The sequence below is a fragment of the Rhinopithecus roxellana genome, chromosome 16 (genome assembly GCF_007565055.1).
Source record: "Rhinopithecus roxellana isolate Shanxi Qingling chromosome 16, ASM756505v1, whole genome shotgun sequence".
In the NCBI taxonomy this organism is placed as follows: domain Eukaryota; kingdom Metazoa; phylum Chordata; class Mammalia; order Primates; family Cercopithecidae; genus Rhinopithecus; species Rhinopithecus roxellana.
This window is the reverse complement of record NC_044564.1, coordinates 43,570,354-43,595,587: the sequence shown is the minus strand read 5'-3', so window position 1 is coordinate 43,595,587 and position 25,234 is coordinate 43,570,354. Positions and strand designations below refer to the sequence as shown.

The 25,234-nt window shown below is 42.6% G+C and overlaps 1 protein-coding gene across 3 annotated transcripts in view; it reads left to right on the top strand.

Annotated features, from left to right (window-relative positions):
• The first annotated feature begins 8,243 nt into the window (after positions 1-8,243).
• The window catches only part of PCSK5 (proprotein convertase subtilisin/kexin type 5), a 466,860-nt gene continuing 449,869 nt past the window's right edge, over positions 8,244-25,234 (top strand). For 2 of the 3 annotated variants that reach the window (XM_030920278.1, XM_030920277.1), the window contains exon 1: positions 8,736-8,943. In XM_030920278.1, coding sequence (XP_030776138.1) covers positions 8,752-8,943 — 192 coding nt within the window. In that variant the 5' untranslated portion in view covers positions 8,736-8,751. Of the gene's footprint in view, positions 8,944-25,234 lie in introns of all 3 variants that reach the window. The other variant, XM_030920279.1, reaches the window with a different exon arrangement.

Below are 25,234 nucleotides of genomic sequence, written 5' to 3'. Positions count from 1 at the left end.
TGGGTATAAGTTGAACGTGAACTCATTTTCTTCCAGGAAAATGATTGCAGTGAGGTCTGGCTCTGAAAAGTCTTACTGAAAACACCCTTATCATGAATCGAAAGGTTAAGGGGTTAAGGGTTACAGAAGATGTCTGTTTTTTTGTTGTTTTGTTTTTTGGTGTGTGTGTGTGTGTGTTTTCATATACAGACCATCTCTGACTTACAATGGTTTGACTCATGGTTTTTGGACTTGACGAGTGTGTGAAACCATCATAATTTTGAGGTAATGTACAGTATTCAACATATTACATGAGATAGTCCCTACTTTATTATAAAATAGGCTTTGTGTTGGGTGATTATGCTCAACTGCAGACTAATGTTAGTGTTCTGATCAGATTTAAGGTAGGCTAGACTAAGCCATGATGTTTGTAAAGTTTAGGGGTATTAAATGCAGTTTTGATTTATGGCATTTTCAACTTACAATGGGTTTATTGGGATGTAAACCCATCATAAACTGGGAACCATCTGTATTACTAAAATCTGAAGCAGGGGTAGGGAAGATTGGTAGAAAGATGCCTGAACAATAGCTGCACAATGGCTGTGTAATAATTACATCTTGAATAAGCCATCGGAAGAATGAAGCTATGTCATACACAAGGAGCAGTAGGTGATCTAGACACACAGCTTCTGGAAATAATGGAATGTAATAAATGTAAAGGATGCGCTTACACAGGGTATTTTCAAAATAATTTTGTTATAATTTATTTTTTTATAATTCAAATTGACAAGTAAAATCATACTGAATATGTTTTGATTTAGAAAGCCTCATTGGGAATCAATGAATTAGATCTACTCCTTGGAATCAAAAAAGTTTTTTTGTTGTTGTCTCACCCTGTAGAATGTCACAGTTTTTCATTGCTGACATTTATGACAAAATTCTTTTCATTTTTTATTTTGCTGCCAAAATGTCAACATGCAAATATCCTATGAATTTGCCAACTTGTATCTGTATGGACACACAAAAAAAGTATGACAAAGGCTAGAATAAGAAATGATTAATGATGCTGAACATATTGTCTGTTCTTTCCACATAGCATTCAATCTATGAATTCCAGGCTTCACTCCAGGCTGGAGTGAAGTGGAGCAATCTTGGCTCACTGCAACCTCCGCCTCCTGGGTTCAAGTGATTCTTGTGCCTCAGCCTCCTGAGTAGCTGGGACTACAGGTATGTGCCACCATGCCTGGCTAATTGTTGTATTCTTAGTAGAGATGGGGTTTCACCATGTTGGCCAGGCTGGTCTCGAACGCCTGACCTCAGGTGATCCTCCCGCGATGGCCTCCCGATGTCTTGGAATTACAGGCGTGAGCCACCATGCCTGACCTCAAAAAAGATTTTAATTATGAAAACCCATTTAGCTTTGTCTTCCTAAGTAAGATGAAGTTGCTACATTATTTATTAATCCCCTGATTCCTTGAGGGGATCTTAAGAATACAAGAGCCAATAAAATGTTTGGAGAAAAGAGTCCAGAGACATTACAAAAAGAGCAAGCCTTGACTCTTGGGGATAGGCTGCTGCCATTGGCATAGGACCCATTCTTTTTAGTGAGTGAAGCTCAAAGACTCAAGCCTATTTCTTTGATTTCTACCATCCTTTCCCTACCTGCTTTCTTTCTGAACTAGAGTCCAAAGTGGACCAGGGGTAGGGAGGAAACCATTTTCATTCATCATATCCATCTTGAAGAAGACACTGATCTGGGACCAGAAGTAGAAGGTAAGAGACCGTTGGTGTCACTTCCTTCATACATATCTAAAGGAAATCACCTACAACCTTCACACTTCAGTTTTAACTGAAAAGCTTTCTGGGTCAGGTGTGGTGGCTCATGCCTGTAATCCTAGCACTTTGGGAGGCCGAGGCAGGTGTATCACCTGAGGTCAAGAGTTCAAGACCAGCCTGGCCAACATGGTGAAACCCTGTCTTTATTAAAATACAAAAATTAGCTGGGTATGATGGCAGGCGCCTGTAATCCCAGCTACTTGGGAGGCTGAGACATGAGAATCACTTGAACCCGGGAGATAGTGGTTGTGGTGAGCCGAGATTGTGCCACTGTACTCTAGCCTGGGTGGCTGAGCGAGACTCCACCTCAAAAAGAAAAGAAAAGAAAAGCTTTCTGGGAACCGGTTTGTTATTTTAGGATTTAAATGTCCACAGAGGAAAGCCAACTGTGCCAAATTAAGTCAACTTCAAACAGGTCAAAGAAGGAGCTAAAGCTTCTTGAAATTGATAGACTGTTACTCACTTATTGGTGTCCCATTTTATCAATATTATACGATACTTTAAAAGTAGTATCAAACCCCGAATCAACTCTTGTCCTAGAAGCTCATGTGTCATGGATCATGGTCTTAAGTGGTAGTAGTTAAACATCTAAAGAATTGAAATGTTAAATCAAGTTTCCATTCTCCTGACTGTATTTATTTTATTAACTCACATAAGTAAATTGGATTACTGTTAATCCTTGTTTCATAGCACACAGTCATCTTTGATCCATGTAGCTCTTCCTTTGTTTTATTTATATTATTCATGTATTTCTTAACTTATTTTTCCCCAGTAGGATTACTGTCCTCCTAATTGACTTTCTATTGGCCTCAGTATTTTTATCTATTAAATAAGGAAGTTAGATTATATGATATATTTAGTCTCTTTCTGCTTTGATGCTCTATGAATAACATTAAGACCTGCTTGGCCCAGAGCCTGGCATATAATTAGTGCTTAATAAGTGGTAGTTAATAGTTTACAGTAGACCTTTAAACAAGGCAGGGGCTAGGGGTGCCCTCACTCCCTGAAGTTGAAAATCTTGTATGACTTTTGATGTCTCCAAAACTTAACTAATAGCCTACTGTTGACCGGAAGCCTTACAGTTGATTAATACATATTTTGTATGTTTCTTGGCTTCTTTATCTATGTGTGACAGGGTGTTGCTCTGTGGCACAGACTCGAGTGCAATGGCATGATCATGGCTCAGTGCAGCCTTGAACTCCTGGCCTCAAGTGATCCTCTCACCACAGCCTCCAGAGTAGCTGGGACCACAAGTGCATGACAACTTGCCTGGCTAATTTTTTATTTTTTGTAGAGATTGGGTCACACTATGTGGCCTAGGTTGGTCTCCTGGGCTCAAGCGATCCACTCGCCTCAGCCTCCCAAAGTGCTGAGATTACAGGCACTGATCACACCTGGCCTATCTTGACCCTTTTTTTTTTTAAGCCAAAATTATCAAACCATCCTTTGCCAGTATTAATTCTCCAGCTTTAGATTCTTCAGCTTCCTTTTGCTTTAAGTTGTTATATAACAACTTCCCTTTTTCTTGAATCACATTACATTCTACAGGTATGCCTTTCTTTTAGCAATCCTGCTCCCGTATAAAAGCTGCACTACCAATACCAAATAAAAATACATGTTTCTCACCTGCTGGTGAGAAAAACAGTGCGAGGTTGTCTCACCTGCTGGTGTAGCTGCAGTGAAGTCTTTGCGAGTTTTCTTTTTTTTTTTTTTTTACAATGTTCTTACACTGGGTGGATTCATTTATCTTGAAAAGGTAAGCAACTGCAGTTGCAGACCTCAATCTATGCTACCTATCAAGCAATTCAACTTTTTCTCATAATGTCATGACTTTTCTTAATTCTTGGGAGTCCTTCCAGCATCACTATTAGCACTTCATATGGGTCCCATGGTGTTATTCAAGATTTACAGAATCGCCCTAAATACAATGAAACATATGCAAGAACCATGAGAGATCACTTTTTGCTGTGATACGCAATTTACTGGAGAAACTAGCTGCTCATGTGGAGACGATTAGTGTCATCAGATACTCGTAACACTTGAGCTCACCGCAATAGCAACAGGAGGTCGCTGAGATATTATTACCATAGTACAATATGCATTACAATTAATTTTATGCAGTTATTTAATATTACATCTTTATGTTTATTTACATTTCCTTCAACTGTGAATGGTGCTATTTATGGTCTGTAGGTGTTTGTGTGTATAAGTTTTAGTACATTTTAGTTTTTATCACACATATTTTTAATGATAAAATAGACTACTATCTACATATACTTTATGCACTCATAACATACCTAACTTTTTCTTTCTTTTTTTTTTTTTTTTGAGAGGGAGTTTCGCTCTTGTTGTCCAGGCTAGAATTCAATGGCGTGATCTCGGCTCACCGCAACCTCCGCCTCCCGGGTTCAAGCGATTCTCCTGCCTCAGCCTCCTGAGTAGCTGGGATTACAGGCATATACCACCATGCCTGGCTAATTTTGTAATTTTAGCAGAGACGGGTTTTCTCCATGTTGGTCAGGCTGGTCTTGAACTCCTGATCTCAGGTGATCCGCCTGCCTAGGCCTCCCAAAGTGCTGGGATTACAGGTGTGAGCCACCATACCCAGCACTTTTTCTTAATTTTTTCAATATATCTAAGCTACATGGTTTGTCTGAGAGTTAAACTGTGGCAATCTCCAAAAAAAACTTGCAATATATTTATTGAAGAAAATCTGCATAAATAGACCTGTGCAGTTCAAATTCAAGTTGTTTAAGGGTTAACTAGTAATTTATCATTATTAGCATTATTAAATTTGGGGAACTTTCACACTAATTCTCAATCTGATATATTAGGATACCATAGAGTTGGTAACTCTTCTAATTGGCAGTGAAACGTTCAGAGGCATTTTTTTTCTCCCGTTGGTCAGTTCCAAACAGCCCATTACCAATTTATCATTGATTCACAGAATCTCAGGTTATAAGAGATCTTAGAGATTAATTTCTAGCAATGGATATAGCAGAGGAAGAAATAAGGTGTCTCATAAGGCAAACTCTTCCCAGAATAATTTCAGTTTGCAGAGTTTCAAGATGGGCCCTTATGGAGTTCTTTTTCCCTTCTCCTTCCATTAAACTGCTTAGATTTCTTTCTGTTCGTTGCATTTCAGTGAAGTTTTCTTTTAGAGATTTAAGGGACTTTGGCAGACAGGCCAAACACTAGTGGGGCCTCATTATCAAGTAATATGTTGCTAAGTATAAGACAGGGTAAAACTGAAAACTGCCTGGTTTCCTGCCATATGGCACGTTACAGAGGAAGAGTCAAGGGGCAAATCTTGCAGTTCTATTCTTCGCATACGAAAAGAAAACACTCATGCAAGACTTGGATTTTAGCTTCTTTACAATGTTAGTAATGGTTTTCCATCAACCACTACTAGTCTATCAGTTCTTCCTTCCTTTGGCTAGTGAGGCATTTGTAATAGAATTGACTGTCATAACTAGCAGAGCCTAAGGTCATGAAATATGACAGATTCTTTGCTGTTGCTATTGGTGCTTATCTGGAAGCTTCCTTCTTGGCCAATAAGGCTCTACCCAAGGAAGCTAATGAGTTCATTAAAGTAGATCCCAAAGCAGGAAGCGGAATGTGCCTATTCATCAATGGAAGTGGGACTTCTTTTATACCATGTAGGTTTAAGAATCACACTTTTTGAGAATGGACTCATAATGGAACTGTGATATAACTGCAAAAGCTATGGATAATAAGAGGAATGAGTCTACATCCATACATTTGATTTAACAGATGAATGAGGGTTCAACTCATTTTTTTAAAAAAAACAGGGCTAGGTTTTCCCTTTAAAATACATATGCATTGAAATGAAAGAATATGCCCTTTGATTAAGTTTAAATGCTGGCCCAGGGATTAGTTTACAAAGTAGAAAAGTGGTTTGCCCACTTCCTACCTCATTTTCCAATTCTCTCTCATGTTCAATGCAGTGAATGTTACATTTGTGTGTGCCAACCAGGGCATGCTCACAGAAGGAAAGGGTGCTAGTGGAAAGAAAAAGAGAAAGACACCATGGAGAAAAAAATATTAATGATCAATTTTTCCACCCCAAGAAAATAATCTCCAGACTCCAGAAGACCGGATGCAGTGATTCCTCTCCATTTCATTCAGAATTTGAAGCCCAGAGACAACACGGCTTTGAAAGAGAAGCATTTTGTGCTGCCTTTGTAGTCCTAAACAATAACAGCTCCCGAGTCCCAAAGAGAAACCCATAGGGCATCCTTCAAACTTGTTACAGAGTACCTTATGTAGTGGCAACCCTTCTGTGGATCATGCGGGACAGGTTCTTCCTCCTACCTGAAAAGCCCACAATTCTGAATTAAAAAAAAAAAAAAAAAAAAAAAAAGGAGATTGTCCTTTATATGTGTATTGAGATGTGGACCTTGACTGAAGTCTTATCCCACCTAAAATTTACCATCTTCAAGAGGGATAATCCAATGTCCCTATGCATAGATGCAGATCGTCAGAGTTAACAGTGTTGTAACAGATTGTGAACTTTCGGACTCCATGGCTGGGGAAGAAGGAAGAGATGTGTCTACAGGGACTGGCTAGTAGGGAGACTGTATCAAAACTCTAAAGCACAAGCATACTGCTTATGTTTTCCTCTTAATAATAACAGGCCGGGCACGGTGGATCATGCCTGTAATCTCAGCACTTTGCAGGCAGATCATTTGAGATCAGGAGTTCGAGACCAGTCAACCCTGTCTCTACTAAAAACACAAAAATTAGCCAACCTGTAATCCCAGCTACTCCAGGAGGCTGAGGCAGAAGATCACTTCAATCTGGGAGGCGAAGGCTGCAGTGAGCCAAGATCACACCACTGCACTCTAGCCTGGGCGACAGAGCAAGACTCTGTCTCAAAAATACATACATACATACATGCATACAATAAACCACATTTACTCTAGAATATTCAGAGATTCTGAATTCCACTAATGTTTTTGTGTCTCCCCCTTCCCCTTTCTCCAGTGTACAGCACAATTCATAGCACATGCTAGGTGCTCAAAACAGATGTGTTGAATCAGTCAAATAAATGAATAAAATACATACCCTTCTGCACATGTTTTCTTCTGATCTTCTATTTCTTCAGCTATAATGTGGGGATGATGTTATTTCGTGGATTTGTTTTCAAGATTAAATAATATAGCATCCCTTATACAATGTGTAAAATGTCAAATGCTATGCTCAAAGGTACTAGTGGAATTTTAAGTCTGCAGGTATGTTTCAGATTAAAAAAAAAAAACAGTACCAGAGCTATAGGTGGGATGAGTTAATTAATCTCAGACACATTTAACTAACAGGAGGAAAGAAATAGGGCATGGTAGGAGGAAAGAAAGGGGGACAGTTAGGGATATAGTGAATACTTTTAAAGTAAGTTGAATTATTTCATACGGGGTAATTTTTCTTGTCACAATAAATCACCCTGTGCCCCACCCCTGCTCCAGGAAGGCAAGGAGGTTGTAAAGGAGAAGCGAGAAGAGGGTTAATTTGAGCTCCCTTCTGCCTGCTGCAGTCACAGTGCATGATAGAATAATGAAAGGCCACATATCTCATCTGAACTTTCTCTGTGGTCTTTTTTATATTAAAGTCTTTCACTGTTACAGGACTGTGCTTGGAAAAGTTTTCCAACTTTTCCCTTGGTGGAGAAAAGCCCTCATCAGACGCAATCCAACAAATGAATGGAGTTATTTCCTTGGCCCAACATGTCCATCCACTGGCATACCAAATATTCATAGAAACATCTTTCCTCACTTCCAAGGCCGGAATTTTACTCTCCCCTGGCGTTGCCTAGTATCGGATGCGCAGATTTCGAAAGCGAGCAGGCAACAGACTTGGCTTTCGAGCCACCGTGGTTGGTTTTTCTAGGAGTCGATGCGACTTACTGTCCTGTGTGGTAACTTCTCCCGGGAGCAGAATGTGTAAAATAAACAGTTGCTGAAAAGCATGAAGAATTAACGAAGTGAAAATCTCGAGCTATTTGTTCAGCAATTGACACGCAAGTGACCTCCTTAAATGCCTAGTTATTTAAGGACGTTTAGAACGAGGATGAATGAATCTTCAGGGCGCTTACTTCGCACCGGTGTGTAAATTTCTTTAGTCTTTCGGGAAGTGGCGGTAAATTCATACAAATCCAGCAGGGAGGGGAGAGAAGAGGGTAAAACCACGATCTCGGAGCGCTCTTCTCAGTCCTTTGGAAAGACTTGCCTTTGCTGCCCGGAACCCTGGAGGTTACAGCTGGGAGAACCCGGAGGCGCTAGGACCTGGTCGGCGCCTGGCTGCGGCCGCTTTCAGGAGGGCGGAGGAGGGAGAGGAGGAGGGGGATGTGGGAAAGGAGGGGTGTTAAGCGGGGCGGGGGAAGTCATTTATGCAGAGCAGGAGCTGCTGCCATTGCCACTCAGAATCCCCGCGCGCTGCTCAGAGCCGGAGGGAGCGCTGGGAGCTAGCAAGCGAGCGCTCGGAGCCCGGGCCAGCAGAGGGGGCGCCCGGTCGCTGCCTGTACCGCTCCCGCTGGCCATCTCCGCCGCGCTCGGGGCCCCGGGAGGAGCGAGACCGAGTCGGAGAGTCCGAAAGCCGAGCCGGGCGAAACCCAACTGCGGAGGACGCCCGCCCCTCTCAGCCGCCTCCGGCGCCCGAGCCGGGGAGCATCGCCGAGCGCCCCGCGGGCCGGAGAGCTGGGAGCACAGGTCCCCGCAGCCCCAGGGATGGTCTAGGAGCTGGCGCAAGGATCGCTGCTCTGCTCCCTGCCGGGGCTAGCCGCCTCCTGCCGATCGTCCGGGGCTGCGAGCTGCGGCGGCCCAGGGCTGCGCGCCGGGCGGCCCAGGCCGGAGAAGTTAGTTGTGTGCGCCCTTAGTGCGCTGAGCCAGCCAGCGAGCGAGGGAGCAGCGAGGCGCCGGGACCATGGGCTGGGGGAGCCGCTGCTGCTGCCCGGGACGTTTGGACCTGCTGTGCGTGCTGGCGCTGCTCGGGGGCTGCCTGCTCCCCGTGTGCCGGACGCGCGTCTACACAAACCACTGGGCAGTCAAAATCGCCGGGGGCTTCCCGGAGGCCAACCGTATCGCCAGCAAGTACGGATTCATCAACATAGGACAGGTAACAAACTACAGGCTGGCCCAGCCCTCGGCCCTGAAGCCACTGAGGGCTTCTTGTCCCCTCTGCGTGGAACCCCCTCCCCCTCTTCCAGATGTGCTCTAGCAGCTGTTGCCCTAACTCTTGGGCGATGCTCTGTCTCTTGCGCGCGCGCGCGCGTACACACACACACACACACACACACACACACCCCAGAGTTGCCGGGTCCGTGTTTTGTTTACTTGTTTTTTGCAAGCCACGCGGGACTGGTAGGGTCTCGGGAAAAATCCAGAGTGCCCCCGTGGTGGTTTTAGAGACGGCTGGACCTTTTGACCTGAAAAGTTGAGTAGCACTAGTAATCTGAGGCAAAGTCTCCGAGAGGGTGATCGTGGGGAGAGGGTGAAATGAGGTCTTTTGGGGGATAGGGGGTGAGCGCGCCTCTGATGCCTGCGGGTAAGGGAAAGCCTTTCCTGCTCGGACCTGAATTTAGCCCAGAAAGAAGTTTCCTCTTCTTGGACGAGGGAACCGCTGGCGCTGGAGACGCCGGAGGCGCGGGGACTGGAGCTGAAGGGAGGAGAAAGGAGGGGGAGGGAAGAGGGGGCGGCACCCGGTGTGAGTGCAGATTCAGGGGAGACATCTAGGCTTCCTTGCCTTAAGCGAGGTCCGCGTGGGGGCTCCCAGAAGGGAGTTGGAATGGGGAGGTGGGCAACTTCCGAAACCGGCTGGCTGAGTTCCGCTCCGGGAAAACTAGGAGTCTTACCCCGGGACGGAAGGTGCCGGGCCGGGAGGTTGCGCCGTGGGGCGAGAGTTGGGCAGGCAGCAGGGGCGCTGGGTTTTTGTGGGGTGCCGCTCGCGTGCTTTTGGCAGAGCTCCCCTGCTAGGGAGAAATGTCAATAAACTAAGGTGATGCTATGAGGATGACTGGAAGCGTAACAGATTTGGAGGTACTACGGGTTCAGTAGTCTTGGCTTTCTGGTTCTCTTCCCCCTACACTCCTGAGAGAAATGGGGGTAGAGAGGGCTATGAAATTGGGTTCCAGAAAGCACCTCCCTCCACATACACGCCGCAAGCGTCTTTGGGGCTGGCCGGAGCAGCCGGTCCTGGCTAGGCTCAGGCGAGAATCCGCTGGAATGGGAGGTGAGGGTGATAGATGGCGCCTTTCCAGCAGGCGCGTTTGGGGACTGCCCGGGGTGCACGCACCCTGCGTGCTCTGCCTGGGGGAAGGGAGAGGGAGGTGCTGGCTGGTGCCAGAGGAGTGGGAGAGTACGGACAGTTTCTGAGGCCATTGCGTTCCACGCCCAGGAACCCGGGGACACCCCACCCGCCTCCTCCCCGCCGCCTGGGGGATGCGGCACCTGGAGAGGAGGCAGAGCTGCTGTCGCCGAGTCTAGCAGGAGCTGGGGAGCGCGGGGAGTGTTCAGAGGAGCAGGAGCACAAGATCTTGCACTTTGCCCGCTCAGAGGGAGGACATATTCCAGAGAAGCCAGCCCTGTGGAGAACTGAGACTAGGGCAAGGGGCACGGTTTGTATTCCCTCCCGCCCCTGGAAGTAAGGAAGTAAGGGAAGCCAGCCAGATTTTTGTTGCTTGAGTGACTGTCATCTGCGGAAGATTTCCATTCTAAAGGCTTGTTGGGATTCTACTGGCTTCTTTTTCTCTGGGAGAAAACACTGAGTCCGTTCAGGTCTTTTTACATGAACTTAAAGTTGGGCACTGCCTATGCTCTGGGAATGGAACTGGGGAGGTTAGCACTGAAAGTAGCTAGTACTATTAATCTTACCAGAGACTCATCTCGGGTTCTGCTAACATTGAACATCTCACACATGCCAGGCATTTTTGGAGGAATAAATTCTTGACCATACCCTTCTTTCTAAATCTCAAAACAACCTTGTTTGGTGAATATTACCTCACACAGGAGATGAGGAAACCGAGACCAGCTAAACAGTGGCAAAGCCATGATTCAGACCTGGGACTTTGTTGCAGGCCCAGTCCCCCATGGATCCTGCCTTTTAGGGAACCCTTCCATCCCATGATGAAGGAGGAAGAAAGTAAAATCTCCATTTCCTTGAATTCTGATTTAATGGCTCAGTAGACTGGAAGCAAATATCTGGTCTCAGTTCACAGATACTTAGTTCAAACGAACCTAGATTTCTTGACTTTAAGAACATGGGCAGAAACAGCTGTTACCTTTCTGAATTAATTGAGCAGAACTGGTATGTGACAGAATCTGGCATAGTGAGATGGGAGAAATTGTCACCCAGCCCACTTTTGAACAAGCAAACATTGCAATGTCCAGCATCCTCTGCCTGACTTTTTATAAAAGGCCTTATAATGAAGATTCATGGCTTCTCATTAAAAATAATAATACTAAGAAAGTTTACATACAAATAACACCAAGGAGGATTTATTGTGGTTTTTACAGCGACAGTGAGGAAATTTAGTGCTTATAGAGGTTACAGAGGACCCCTTGAACCAGTGTAAAAAGATCAGCTATTCTACAGTGGAGAGCATTTCCTCTGTAGATCAAAGGAGCTTAAGCCTATGCTAAGTCTTTGGGGTGGTAAATTGAGTTCACACGTGCAGTATCATTGCACTGTAAGGGCCAAATGTATTTCTTAATCATCCTTTACTGCTCTGACCTTTCAACACTTTAGACATCCTTTTGTTATTCTTTCTTTCCATCAGTAAACCAGCTGTGGTAATCAGCTGAGGGCAGTCACTCATTTGCAGATGCCTCCGGATTGTTCTGTTTTTTTACCCATTTGGGCTTGGGGTCTCATGTGTTGCAAATTGGAACTGAAACTTGTTATTATTTCTGCAGCCATTTACCATCCTGGTAGTATTTTTTTTATATCTTTGGTATGATATTCTAGGTGAGTAAGGTAGTGAATTTTTACCACACTAAAGGTACAGTTTTGACTATTTACTCAGAATATCAATGTAATGTTTTGTGTAGCATCTTAGCATTTAAAAGTCACGAGAGGTAACATTTCTGGCCGGGCCGGGGGATTTCTATGGGAAACAATAGTTGTGCCTGTTCTGTTAAAAAAAAGATGGGATGTGCAGAGTAACACGAGAAGAAAGCAAACAAACAAGCAAACAGGACGGGCTTGATTTCCAGAAGGAAACATAAATGAGGGTTTTCTTGCCTTTGTTTATAGAGCTAGCATATGTTTTCACAAAATGTTTATATTCTGTGAATGGTTGTGCTTTGAAATCCTGCAATAATAATACTTAACCATAATCATTGTTAGTTGTTGTCATGTTAGCATATATTATCTTTTGGTTGGTATCAGAGTCAGCTGCAAAATGCCCTCCTTTTCTTACCTACAAGTTCTGACTACCAGCCCTCTTAGGATCTAGTGGAACCAGCACCTTCTGAGCTGGCCAAGGGTAGGAGGTGTGCGTGCCTATTGACCTGCACGGGAATGGAGGGAGAAGCCTTTGTCCTCCCTCACTAATCATGTGCTCTGACCCTTTGAGCTAACGATCTACTGGTTAGACAATTGAAATGATATAAAGGAATAAGACCTGACATATTGTTAATTGTGGACCTCCATTTAGAGTAAATCTACAAAGGAGAATTAATATCTGGTTATTTGAATTCAGGGAGAAGATCCCTTGTGAACAGACAGATTGTTTGCAATGTGCAATAGCTGTATTTATCCTTCTGTGAGTTGTTTATAATCCTTGATTCCAGCCTGAGATTACCAGTAGCAAAGCCCCTTCCCCAAACCACATAACAATTTGAATAACACCTCTGAAGGATAAAACTAGATGCAAGCCACGCTGGGGAAATATTTTACCTAGAGCCCCCCCATTGACAGTATGTGGACTTGGAAACTGGAGAGACCACTTTCGAGGCTGTGAAAGCAGGAAAGTCACTGAACTTAATGGAGGCTCTGTTCCTTCATCTGTAAAATGATAAATCTCTAGATAATAGAGTGAGTTAACTATGCATTGCTCAGCACATAGTTAGACTTGCAGCGAAAGGTTTATTTAATCTGAATCTGAGGAGAAAGGTCAAAATAAATGAGATCCAAAGTTTTAGATAAGGAGAAAGGAAGACATTTTAAAAATGGAGATGCAAAAGGTGAAGATCAGGAAAATAAATTTTTGAAGATTGAATTGTAAGAGCTATATCATAGCTTTGTTCAATTTTCCTGTTCAATGAGTAATTTAAAATACTAATAGTTTAGAAATAGTTTCATGTTAGATTCTAAACAATCAGGATTGATTTCCATGGCAGGGCCCTCTTCCCTCATTGATCCCAGTCACAGGCCAGGAATTGTTATAAGATAAGCATACTGCAGATGGACAAAAGGGAAGAAAAAAACCAGAAAAATTTTCTTAAATCATATTCGCATTTACATTTTGTTTATTATTTTGGATGTAGTTTGTATGAGTAAAGCTAGAAGAAATATTTTTCAAGTAGGTAGGAAGAGATACATTCTCAGGGAGAACTTTGTTCAGAGATGTCCTGAACGCCTCCCACCCTGCTGATTAATTTTGAGCTGTGAATATTATAGGACGCTTGAAATGTTGATTCATGGTGGGCAGTGAATTCTGGGTGCTTATGGATAGTTCTGGAAATAGGGGATGTGGTTAGTCTGATGGGCTGTATGGGAGTGGATTGTGCTTGCCTAATAAATTCTTAGGCATTTTGTAAACAGGAGAGTTAATTGGTGCTGTAGTCCCAGATTGGTCTTGGTGTGATAAATCTGGCTTTGCATAGGCAGCTCTTCATGCCCAAGAACCTCAGTCCTGACCCCTGCTAGCCACTCTCATATGCATATTTCTTATCATGAGGCAAATGAAGGGATAGGGGAACCTTTGCTGGAAAAAGCAATTCAGAGTGCATGGCCTGATGATGGCAGGTCTGTTGCATTAACCTCATAGATAAGGCATGGCTTGTATGTGGTCATTGGGGATTTTGGGGTCTATTTGAAGTGAAAAACTGCATTTTTGTGAGCCTAAAGGCAGCTGACTTTGCCTTATGACTGTCTTTCATGGGCTTACATCCAGAGGTCCTAACCTTAAAGGTCAGCCAGAGAAACAGGGTAGTACGGTGGGAAAATTTTCAGCAATGTCTGACTCTTTGGCTGAGAGAGGGAGTCCTGACCCAGAAATATCCCCTGGGCAGGGAGGGGTATTTTTGTTGTCGGTTCAAGTTATGTGAAGCAGTGTCTGGTTTTCACCAAGGCTGAAGTATCTCCAGGCATTGCTGTGCATTGGGACTTTATTATTCATTTAATTCAGGTTGTAATCAATGACAAAAAAGCTGACTTTAGCTTCTTGGCTGGTAAAAATAAATGCTTATAGACATTCATCCATGCTAGAATACACACACACACACACACACACATACACATATATATGATACATACACAGATGTATATGTAATATGTGTATATATACACAGCATATATATGTCAATTTTTATTTTTACCAGAATAAAATTTGCACATAGTTTAGAGCAAAATTACGCATGTAGTGTTCTCACTAGTTTCAACAAATTATCCATCTCTACATCCAAGGGTACCAAGGAGGAACAATCAGTGCCAGTAAACTCTCCAATCTGAGTTCATCCTGGGAATAAAATTAGATCGGAAAGAAAACAAGACTAAGAGTCAGGTTTGAGTGAAATTCCAGGGTCTTTACTTTTATCAATCAACGTGACCCTCAGTTCCTCATTTTTCAGATAGGGAGCCGTAATACCTACTCCATCCACCTCATAGGGTTGCTGTGAAAATCAGGTGCCCTAATAGTGAAGATGAACGTGTATATAGCTAAAATAAGGCATAGGGAGCATTATATGATCTTTAAAGACACCGAAGAGATGTACAGGCACTCAAAGGAAAATAACAACATGCAGTGATTTTCCAGAGTCTTGTGATTGTCCCTGGGGATATAATGGGGGCTGAAAGGAAGCTGAATAAGTGTTGTGCCTGATTATCCCATAGGATGATGGGATAGCTACACTTTTCCCCCAAGAGCCATGGAGACAGGACAGGGGTGGGGGCAACTGACAAGAAAATCAGCCGGCTAAGGCTCCCGTCTCCTGTTGGACAGCCCTTGTTTATAAGACATATACAATATGGAGCTTGCAAGGTTTTCTTTCTTTCTTTTTTTTTTCCCCAAAATGGAGTCTCGCTTTGTCACCCAGGTTGGAGAGCAGTGGCACGATCTCGGCTCATTGCAACCGCTGCCTCCCAGGAGTAAGTGATTCTCCTGCCTCAGCCTCCTGAGGAGCTGGGATGACAGGCACGCACCACCACGCCCAGCTAATTTTTGTATTTTTAGTAGAGACGGAGTTTCACCATGTTACCAGGCTTGTCTCCAACTCCTGACCTCAAGTGATCCACCTGCCTTGGCTTTCCTAAGTGCTGGGATTATAAGCGTGAGCCACTGGGCCCAGGCAAGATTTTCTATTTAAAGTATCAAAACATAGTCTTTTAGTTTGACTCCAGTGTGAGTCTGTATAGAAAACTAGTGGGAAGTAAAACTGAAACGTAATAGGCCCGTGAGGACTATAGATGGGAGTCTTTCAGGTACAAGTGTTAAAAATCAACCCCAAACTGCTTAAGTAAAACTAACAAACAAGCAGATAAGCAGACTGGGAATGTGTTAGTTTAAACAGATTCACGCCTTTATGCGCCTTTCGGAAAACAGCTGAACTCTTCTTGTAATGAGGCCTTACCTGATCTGCACTTTCTTCATGGCCAAACCTACCCTGACTTAAACTGACATTAATTAGGCCCTTAATTTGTTTCACTGCAGAGATATGAATTGAGTTTGATTGCAGGGATGTTGTCCTTGATCCAGACAGAGGTGTGTGTAATATACTCAAGTATGTGCCTCATTATGCTTTTCTCACCTGAATAATTCTGAGTTCTGAAACATATTTAAATCTAAGAGTTTCAAAAAAATGATTGTGGGCCCGTCCAGCTGCAAAGCCAGAGGTAGTGCTAATGTCAGCTATTTCTCCTTTTCCCTCAGAAGCTGCTTTCCAGCAAGCAGCAAAGTTCATATGCTTCTTAGTACCTTTCTTATCCAGTATTAAAATTAACCCCTGAAAAATACTCCTGATCATTGGGTGGGGTTGTATCTCCACATGTGGGCCAATCACTTTGTCTAGGAGGGTAGCAGTATTTTGATGGGTGAGCTTGGATCACATGTTCTCCCTCGACGGTAGATGTTGACCTTTGATGGGCAGTCCACCAGTTGGGTAGGGACAATACCCCAAAGGAAAGTGGGATGCTATTACTAGAATAAGAGAAAAGAGATGTGGGGTAAGGAAAAAAAAAACCCACTAGAGATCAGGTTTTACAGGCCCCAAATGCCTAGGCTAGAGAGTTTCAATCTTATCATTTAGGATAAGTTTATATTGAGGTTTATATTGAAGATCTCTGAGAAGGACAGACAGCAACCCACTGATTCTACCAACACAAGTCTACCGTGTAACATATGGATCAGAAAACATTCTCTGTTCTTGAGACGCCAGAACATTTTCACCCATAATTATCATTTAGTAAGACAAATAGTAATGGACTTCTGGGTGGTATAGTATGGTTCAGTCACGCCTTGGGAGAGTCTGCTGTTGCAGTGTGCACAATGAACTGAATGCATAATGGCAGAGTGGTTATTGTGTTGGCAATGATGATTGGTAATGAAAACAGGAGCTGTGACGATGGAAAGATTTGGACGTTCATGTAGAGGATGATTCAATAGGGCTTGGTAACTAAATGGAAGTAGGGGATGCGGAGGCGGGAGAACGTGAAGATAGCTGCAAAGTTTTAGCCTTGGGATCAGGAGAAGGGTGGACTGTTGTGTAGAATTAGGACAGTCTGCAGGATCATTTCTGAGAACAAAAGGATAGGCTCAGCATTAATTTTCTTTTAGATTTATCTGTATTATGTATTTAAGGTATATAACATATTTTGATATACATAGTGAAATGATTATTACAGGTAAGCAAATTTACGTATTTATCATCTTCCATAGTTATCTCTCCTTTTTGTGGTAAGAGCTCCTAAAATCTGGTCTCTTAGCAAATATTCAATAAACAACACAGTATTATTATGTTGTTTATCCCTAGTACTCCTGCTGCACATTCCATCTCTAGACAAATTCATCTGATATAACTGTGAGTTTGTACCCTTTGACCTACATCTCCCTCCTTCCTCTCCTCACCCCTGTTAGTCACTGTTACACTCTGTTTCTATGTAGTCAACATTTCCGCCCCCCCCCAAATTCCACATATAAGCGGGATCATCAGCATTCTTTTTGTTGGAAGATAGAAGGACATGCTTATAGAAATGCCCAGTAGGTGGAAGAGCATTTAGATTGGGAAAGAAGTATCAATTAGCATTCATCAACCTCAGTATAAAGGAAGCTTGTGGAAGGGCTTAGGATTGTTAAGAGATGAAGCATGAAGAGAGGGGCACTGAGAAGGCAGAGAGAAGAATGTCTCCACTTAGGGAGCAAGGGAGAATGGGAGTAGATGAAGGGGTCAGGAAGATGGAGAGAGCCACCGGAAGAAAGGGTGCCTCCTTTAGATGGTGTGCAGTAGTGAGAAGTGCTATAGAAAGAATCCAGGAGGATGTGTGTTAAGTGATAAGGAGGCTTCCAGTACTCTTAGCACCAACGCTTGATTGAATAGTGGAGTGGAAGTCAGGTTGTGGGGCAGTAGAGAAATGGAGCACAACAGTTTTGAATTGCACATCTGCTTCTATCCACCTGCCGGCCTCCATTCCCTCCCTTCATCTCTTTCTTGCCAATGTACTGGAGTAGTTAGGATCATAGGTTTAGAATTAAAAGGGTTTGAAACCTAATACTGCTCCTTCCTAGCTGGGGGACCCTAGATAAATGTCTTAAGCTCTCTGTTCCTCAGTTTCTTCGTGTATGAAAAGGACATAATAACAAGAGTGATCCCCCCCCCCATACAATTGTTGTGAGGATGAGTTAAAAGTGGCTAGGATAGTATCTGACACACAAATACTCAGTAAATGAGAGTTATTATATCTTGTTTAAAAATTTTTTGGCCAGGTGAAGAGGCTCACGCCTGTAATCCCAGGACTTTGGGAGGCCGAAGCAGCCGGATCACTTGAGGTCAGGAGTTCGAGACCAGCCTGGCCAACGTGGCAAAATCCCATCTCTACTAAAAATACAAAAATTAGCTGGGCATGGTGTCGAGCGTCTGTAATCCCAGCCACTCAGGAGGCTGAGGCAGGAGAATCACTTGAACCTGGGAGGTGGAGGTTGCAGTGAGCCGAGATCGTGCTGCTGCATTCCAGCCTGGGTGCTGGGTGACAGAGCGAGATACCATCTGAAAAAAAAAAAAAAAAAAAAAGGACAAAACAAGGAATTTGAATTTACCAGAGTAAGAGAGAAGACGAAAGAGAGACTCTGGGAAACTAGGGGGCAAACAGTTCTTGAATACAAAAGGTGCCACCTCTGAAGTAGTTGACCATAGTCAGAAGGTGGTGGGGCCAAAATAGGACTATTGGACCAATGGAATAGGGTGGTCATAGGGGCTTTACAAGCAAAAGAAAAATGGATGGCCAATTTGGTAAGAGTGGTAGAAGCAGAAAGATGAGAGTCAACCCAGAGAGTATTTATATTTTTTTGTAAGCTACTAGCTAGAGTTGTTCTGCTCGAAGATAAGGTCCAGGGTATGGAGATGCAGGTGAGACAACCAGGCAGAGAACAGGTGAAGGCTAATGGGTTGGAAAGAGTCAGGAAACAGAGGCTAGAGTATTTGAGGGGTTATCAGTGTGTGGAAGAAGAGGATTCCAAGTAATTTGTGCTGATATATCCACTGGGCAGATAAACATGAAGCTTACCCCGTATTTCATTCTCTTTGGATAAATGTAGGTATTATCTCTGCTTTACACATCTGTGTGCTATTATTTGCACTGCAGGTCCCGTACCAACGTAAGGGATAAAGACAGACACAGAGATGATTGCTTTCAACTCCCATATTTGGTTTAAAAACTGAAGATTGTGTTGAACACTGAATATAGAGGGAACAGTGGAAACAGAGAATGTAAAACCAGGACACAATATTTAAGGATGATTTTTTAAAATGGTCTATACTATCTCACATTTTAGGTTGACTTTTAGCTTAGGTTGTCACATAATCTACTTTCCATCTCAGTATTATACCAGATAATTATAACTATAATTTATTCACATTTCATGTATTCTGCCCTTTAAATACATATTTTATACAGTACAACAAAGCTATGTTCCAAACATGCCTTTCATGTATTCTTAGCCTAAACTTTACCACCTTATAGGAATATAGATATGTTTTAAAATATGAGTCTTTAAAATTATTTATAGATTGCTCTATCACATATAACATTTTTAGATTGCTCTATGTAATAGATTAATCTTGTTTACATTTGTATGATAATCTGATTGTTAATTGAGGTTAGCATCACAAAATAAGTATTTAAGTTTCTATTTTAATTTTCTGTGCATTATCTAAGAGGTTAATTCTATCCTGGGAAAATTACATTTTGGATACCATGCCAGCATTGAACTTAGTTAAGATTTATTAAAAGCAAGTCTTTCCTTGATGCCTTTCCCAGCATGACAAACTGTTTATATTCTCTCTCTCTCTCTGTGTGTATATGTGTGTGTGTGTATATGTGTGTGTGTGTATGTGTATATATATATATATAAAATGAGTACTTAAGGGATGATATTTTTGTAATAAGTTTTTAAGGTCTGCTATTTTTCTATACTGAGAAGCTCTTACAGCTGTAAAAATATACCAGATCTCTGCATATCCATGTTCCCATGCTTGTACCTTGTTTTCTCTGGTGGGAGTTCCTCAACCAAAATAAAGCTGGGTAGTCTGAATACAGAGCAGGGAGGGGAGATCATCCCAGGGCCTATAATTTTGTCAGCAAATATCCATAGTGTAAATTTAGAAAGATACTGCTTACTCATCCTGTGCCTATTCTAGTTTCATTTAACTAATATGTTTGTGTGTCGGCGGGAACCCCATTCATCAATTTCAGTTTCTCAAAGAAAACAAAATTGTAAGCCACTTAGGATTTATTACAGGCTAGCTTCCAGCAAAACCTTTTTTTAAATTTTTTTTTTAAGTATGGGGCATCTTTCTATTTGGTGCTCACGGACCAATTTACCAAATGCTGCATTCTTTGACTCATCACAGGATGATGTCATTGCTCCTGGGCTGGTTGGACAATGCTGGGAACCAGTGAAGGAAACTCAAAGCTGAAAACAGGTGACTTGAGTCACCTTTCTAGATCCAGCGGTGCCATGAATTTGTCACATATTTATGAGCCGGTTACAGGTTTCCTTTGTCATAAAAGATTAATTCTATTCATTGTTTTATTTAAAAAATAGTCATCGAGGGACACCGTCAAGAAAGTGAAAGCACAACCCACAGAATGGGAGTAAATATTTGTAAATCATATTTGAGGAAGACTTGTACCCAAAGTATGTAATGAATTCTTGCTCTCAATAATAAAAGACCAGTTTCTCAATTAAAAATGGGCAGAAAATACCTGAGTAGACATTTTGTCAAAGCACATATTGTAAATAGGCAAGAGCACATCTAAAGATGTTTAACATCATCAGTCACCAGGGAAATGTAAGTCAAACCTCAATAAGCTACTGGCTTACACTCACTAGGATGGCTATAATAAAAAAGACAGATCATTACAAGTGTTGATGAGAATGTGGAGAAATTGCAACTCTCCAATTTACAATGGGAATGTGCTAATGGGAATGTAAAGCTGTGAGATCAGTTTACTAAACTGTCTGGCAGTTCCTCAAAAGGTGAAACATACAGCTACTGTATGACCCAGAGTTCTCTCCTAAATGTATACCCAACAGAAATGAAAACATTTTTTCCACACAAAATCTTGTAGATAAACGTTCATGGCAGCATTATTCACAATAGCCAAAAAGCAGAAACAACTCAACTGTCTATCGATGGATATATGGATAAACAAAATTTGGTGTATTCATATTAATATTATGGCATATTTCTTCACAATGGAAATGAAGTTCTCATACATGCTACAATGTGGATGAACCTTGAAAATATTATGCTAAGTGAAAGGAACCAGTCACAAAAGACTACATATTGTATCATTCTGTTTATATGAAATGTCCAGATTTAGCAAATCTATAGAGACAGAGGGTAGATGAGTGGTTGTGTAAGGCTGGAAGGGTTGGTGGGAAATGGGGAGTGGCTGCTAATAGGTACGAGATTTTTTTGGGAGGTGATGAAATGTTCTAAAATTGATTGTTGACCAGGCTCACTGGCTGTTGCCTGTAATCCCAACATTTGGGGAGGTCAAAGTGAGAGAATCGCTTGAGGCTAGAAGTTCAAGACTAGCCTGGGCAATAAAGCGAGACTCTCTGGTCTCTACAAAAATAAAAATAAAAAATTAGTAGGGCATGGTAGCCTGTAGTCCCAGCTGTTCGGCAAGCTGAGGAAGAAAGATGGCTTGAACCCAAGAAATTTGAGGATGCAGTGAGCTGTAATTGTGCCACTGCATTCCAACCTGGATGACAGCAAGATTCTGTCTCAAAAAATAGTAATAATAATAACACCGATTATGGTGATTTGTGCACAACTTTGTGAACATACTAAAAACAATGTAATACTCTGCTTGAAAGCAGGGGTTCCTAACCCCTAGGCCATAGACTGATACGATCTGTGGCCTGTTAGGAACCAGGCTGAACAGCAGGAAGTGGAGCTGCAGGTGAGCCGCTCCACTTCCTGTCAGATCTGAGGGGCCATTGGACTCTCCTAGGAGGGCGAACCCTGTTGTGAACTGTGCATGTGGGGGAGCTAGGTTGCGTGCTCCTTACTATCTGATGATCTGATATGGAACAGTTTCAACCCACAACCATTGCCCCCTCCCCTGTCTGTGGAAAAATTTTCTTCCATGAAACTGGTCCCTGGTGCCGAAAAGGTTGGGGACCACTGCTTTAAAAGGTGAATTGTTTGGTATGTGAATTATATCTCAATAAAGCTGTTAAAATAGTTATTGAGTACCTATTTTATCAGCCATTCTACTGGGCACAATACAGTTACATTTGTCTGCTTACATGGTGCTTGCATTATAGTGGGAGGAGACAAGCCATAGTCCAGTAATGACATGAGTAAAATAATTTCAAATTATGATAGGTGCTGTTGGAAAGCAACATGTTAGTAGACTAAAGTGTGACTAAGAGTGAGAGAACTCATTTAGTTGGTCAGGGAGACTCACTGAGGAGGAACACTTGAGCAGATACCTAATTCTTTTTTTCTTTTTCTTTTTTTTTTGAGACAGAGTCTCCCACTGTTGCCCAGGCTGTAGTGCAGTGGTGCAATCTCGGCTCACTGCAACCTCCGCCTCCCGGGTTCAAGCGATTCTCCTGCCTCAACCTTCTGAGTAGCTGAGATTACAGGTGCCTGCCACCATGCTTGGCTGATTTTTTGTATTTTTAGTAGAGATGGGGTTTTACTATGTTGGTCAGGCTGGTCTTGAACTCCTGACCTTGTGATCTGCCTGCCTCAGCCTCCCAAAGTGCTGCTCACAGGTGTGAGCCACTGCGCCCAGCTGCAGATACCTAATTTTAAGAAAGCACCAACCACATGGTAGTCTGGAGTTGGATGAGGTCTTTGTAAAGGAGATAGCAAATGCAAAGGCCTCAGAGAAAGAGGTCAGACAGTGTAAATGGAGACTAACAAGGAAAAAGAGGTAGAGCTTGAGATTGGAGAGGATGATCTTAAGGCTTAATTTTGGTGATGTCATTTCCCTGTTCAGAAGCCACCAGTAGCTCCAATTTGCCTATTGCGTTACAATGGATTCCTTCTCTGGGCTTTTAAAGGCCTGTACCTACTTGTCCTGAAATAGTTTTTCTGTCATTTCTCCTACTCATTCCCTTAATAAAGCTAGACCTTCCCATTGTTCCCCAGATATTACGCTCAATGCTTTCCTGTTGCTGTGTCAGTCTTTTCGCTTGAACTATTTACCTGATCCATTGCTCTTCTGGAAATTTTATCTCTTCTTGAAGGCACCTCTCAAATGTCACCTCTTGTCTATGGCCATACTATGCTGAATGCGCCCTGTCTCATCAAATATCACCTCTTTACCTATATTTTGCTCTGGAAGTATATGTAAAATATAGGTATAGGTAAAATTGCTCTGATTTTTAACTTCATTGACTTGCATAATATCTTGCCCAAAATTCTCTTAGGGAATTAAATATAGTTAAGTTTTTCTTTTTTCTTTTTTCCATCTACAGGGACTTAATTATTACTCTGTAGCATATAGCATAGTGTCTCACTCTGTATACGTAGTCATTAAATATTGGTTGAATTCTAAAGTATTTTGCAGACATGGAATGTACATAAAATATAAAATAAATATGAACACGAGAAAAATTACAAAAAATTCTATATAGTCAAGAATGATATCAGTAGTGCATTTTATATTCTATAAAGGGGTATGGTAAAAAGCAGTGATCTAGGATTGATGAGTCATTTATGTGTGGGTTTGAAAGTCCAGGCTTCCTGGGAAATAGCCTCACCCTTATCTTTTAGTGTTTCAGACCTTGGCATCATTAGCAGGGTCATTCTTCTGATTTTGACTTCTATGAGCATTTTTGGTATGAGAGTCAGAGTACACAGTGTGACAGCATGCACTCCGAGAGCCAAGTCCTAGATTATCCTAGGACTGTGATTGCTTTTCTGTGGATCTTGGTGAACCCTAAGGGTCCTTCCGGCTGTGACCATCTCCTTGGGGTGGCAGTGAAAGTCTTTTGTCTATTGGAGCAGTGGGAAGAACAGCACAGAGTTCCCTAATGAAGGAACTGGTCAGTAGTAAGAAACAATTTCCAATCACGGGCAAATTTCACTGTTTATATAGAAGCAATGGAAGTAGCAAAAACAAGCAGGTTTGGTGCACATGAAAGATACTAAAAGAAAGGTCCTCTGTATAAAATAAGCTGTAGACTCTTGTGATGGTCAGAGGCTCATGGCAGGGCCTAGCCGGATTGGCCATTTAAGCGCCAAAACACTGCAATTAAATCCGGAGACGAGGAGGGATTGCAGACTCCAGAACAAACAGAAATAAATTAAGCCCTGCAGCTCAGTCCTTAAGGAGTGGCTTCAGCAACATCCTTAGAGAAGGAAATAAACTCAGGACAAATAGAACAAATATTTATTGGGAGTTAACTCCCTTTAATGATAAAAGGAACATTCTCTTGGTTGGGTGACATGGCCAGAAGCCAATCTCTCAATAGAGATGAGTCTCCCCATTTGACCTCTTTTCTTTTATCAGGTCCAAGCTGCAAACCTCCAGGCCTTCAGGCTTGGGTAGATAGAGGGAAAGGTGAGTTGTATTTTCTAGGTCAGATGAAGGAGTGATGGAAAAGCTGAGCTTTCTCATAGGATATATAGTTTGAGAGTAGAGCTATTCCTTCCTCACAATTGTGATGGGACTACTGTAGGTGAGGCCTTTGTTACTCTTATGTGGATTTTTGTGCAAGTCTTACCCTGTCCCCACTATCTCCCCCTTTCCTCTGGTCAAAAAGACTTGACTTCTTCCTCTCCCTTTTTCTTCTCTTTTCCACCTCTTCCTTCCTTAATGTTCTCAACATCATTCAACCTAACTATTGTGCCATTCTGTGCACATGAACTGGCGTGTCCTGCTTTTTCGCCTCTACTCATGTCATTCTCACTGCCAGAACATCCACATGTCCAGATCTCACTATGTTCTGCAAAGCACTTCTGAGATGTCATTTCCTCAAATGAAACTTCCTATGGCTAAAACCTCCTTTGTTTAAACTCTCATTGAACCTTGTATGCTTCTTTTTATTGGCACTTGGCATTTTCATCTCACATGCCGTCTGTCTATCGATCTATCTATCTATCTCTCTATCTATCTATCTATCTATCTATCTATCTATCTATCTATCTATCTATTTAATTTTCTCTCCTCTGCTAGATAATAATCCCCTTAAACATAGGATTTCTGGGCCAGGTGCAATGGCTTATGCCTGTAATACCAGCACTTTGGGAGGCCGAGGCGGGCAGATCACCTGAGGTCTGGAGTTTGAGACCAGCCTGGCCAACGTGGCAAAACCCTGTCTCAACTAAAAATACAAAAATTAGCCGGGTGTGGTGATGCGCACCTGTAGTCCCAGTTACTCTGGGAAGCTGAGGCAGGAGAATCGCTGGAACCCAGGAGGCGGAGGTTGCAGTGAGCCAAGATCACGCCACTGCACCCCAGCCTGGGTGACAGAGTGAGACTCCATCTCAAACACACACACACA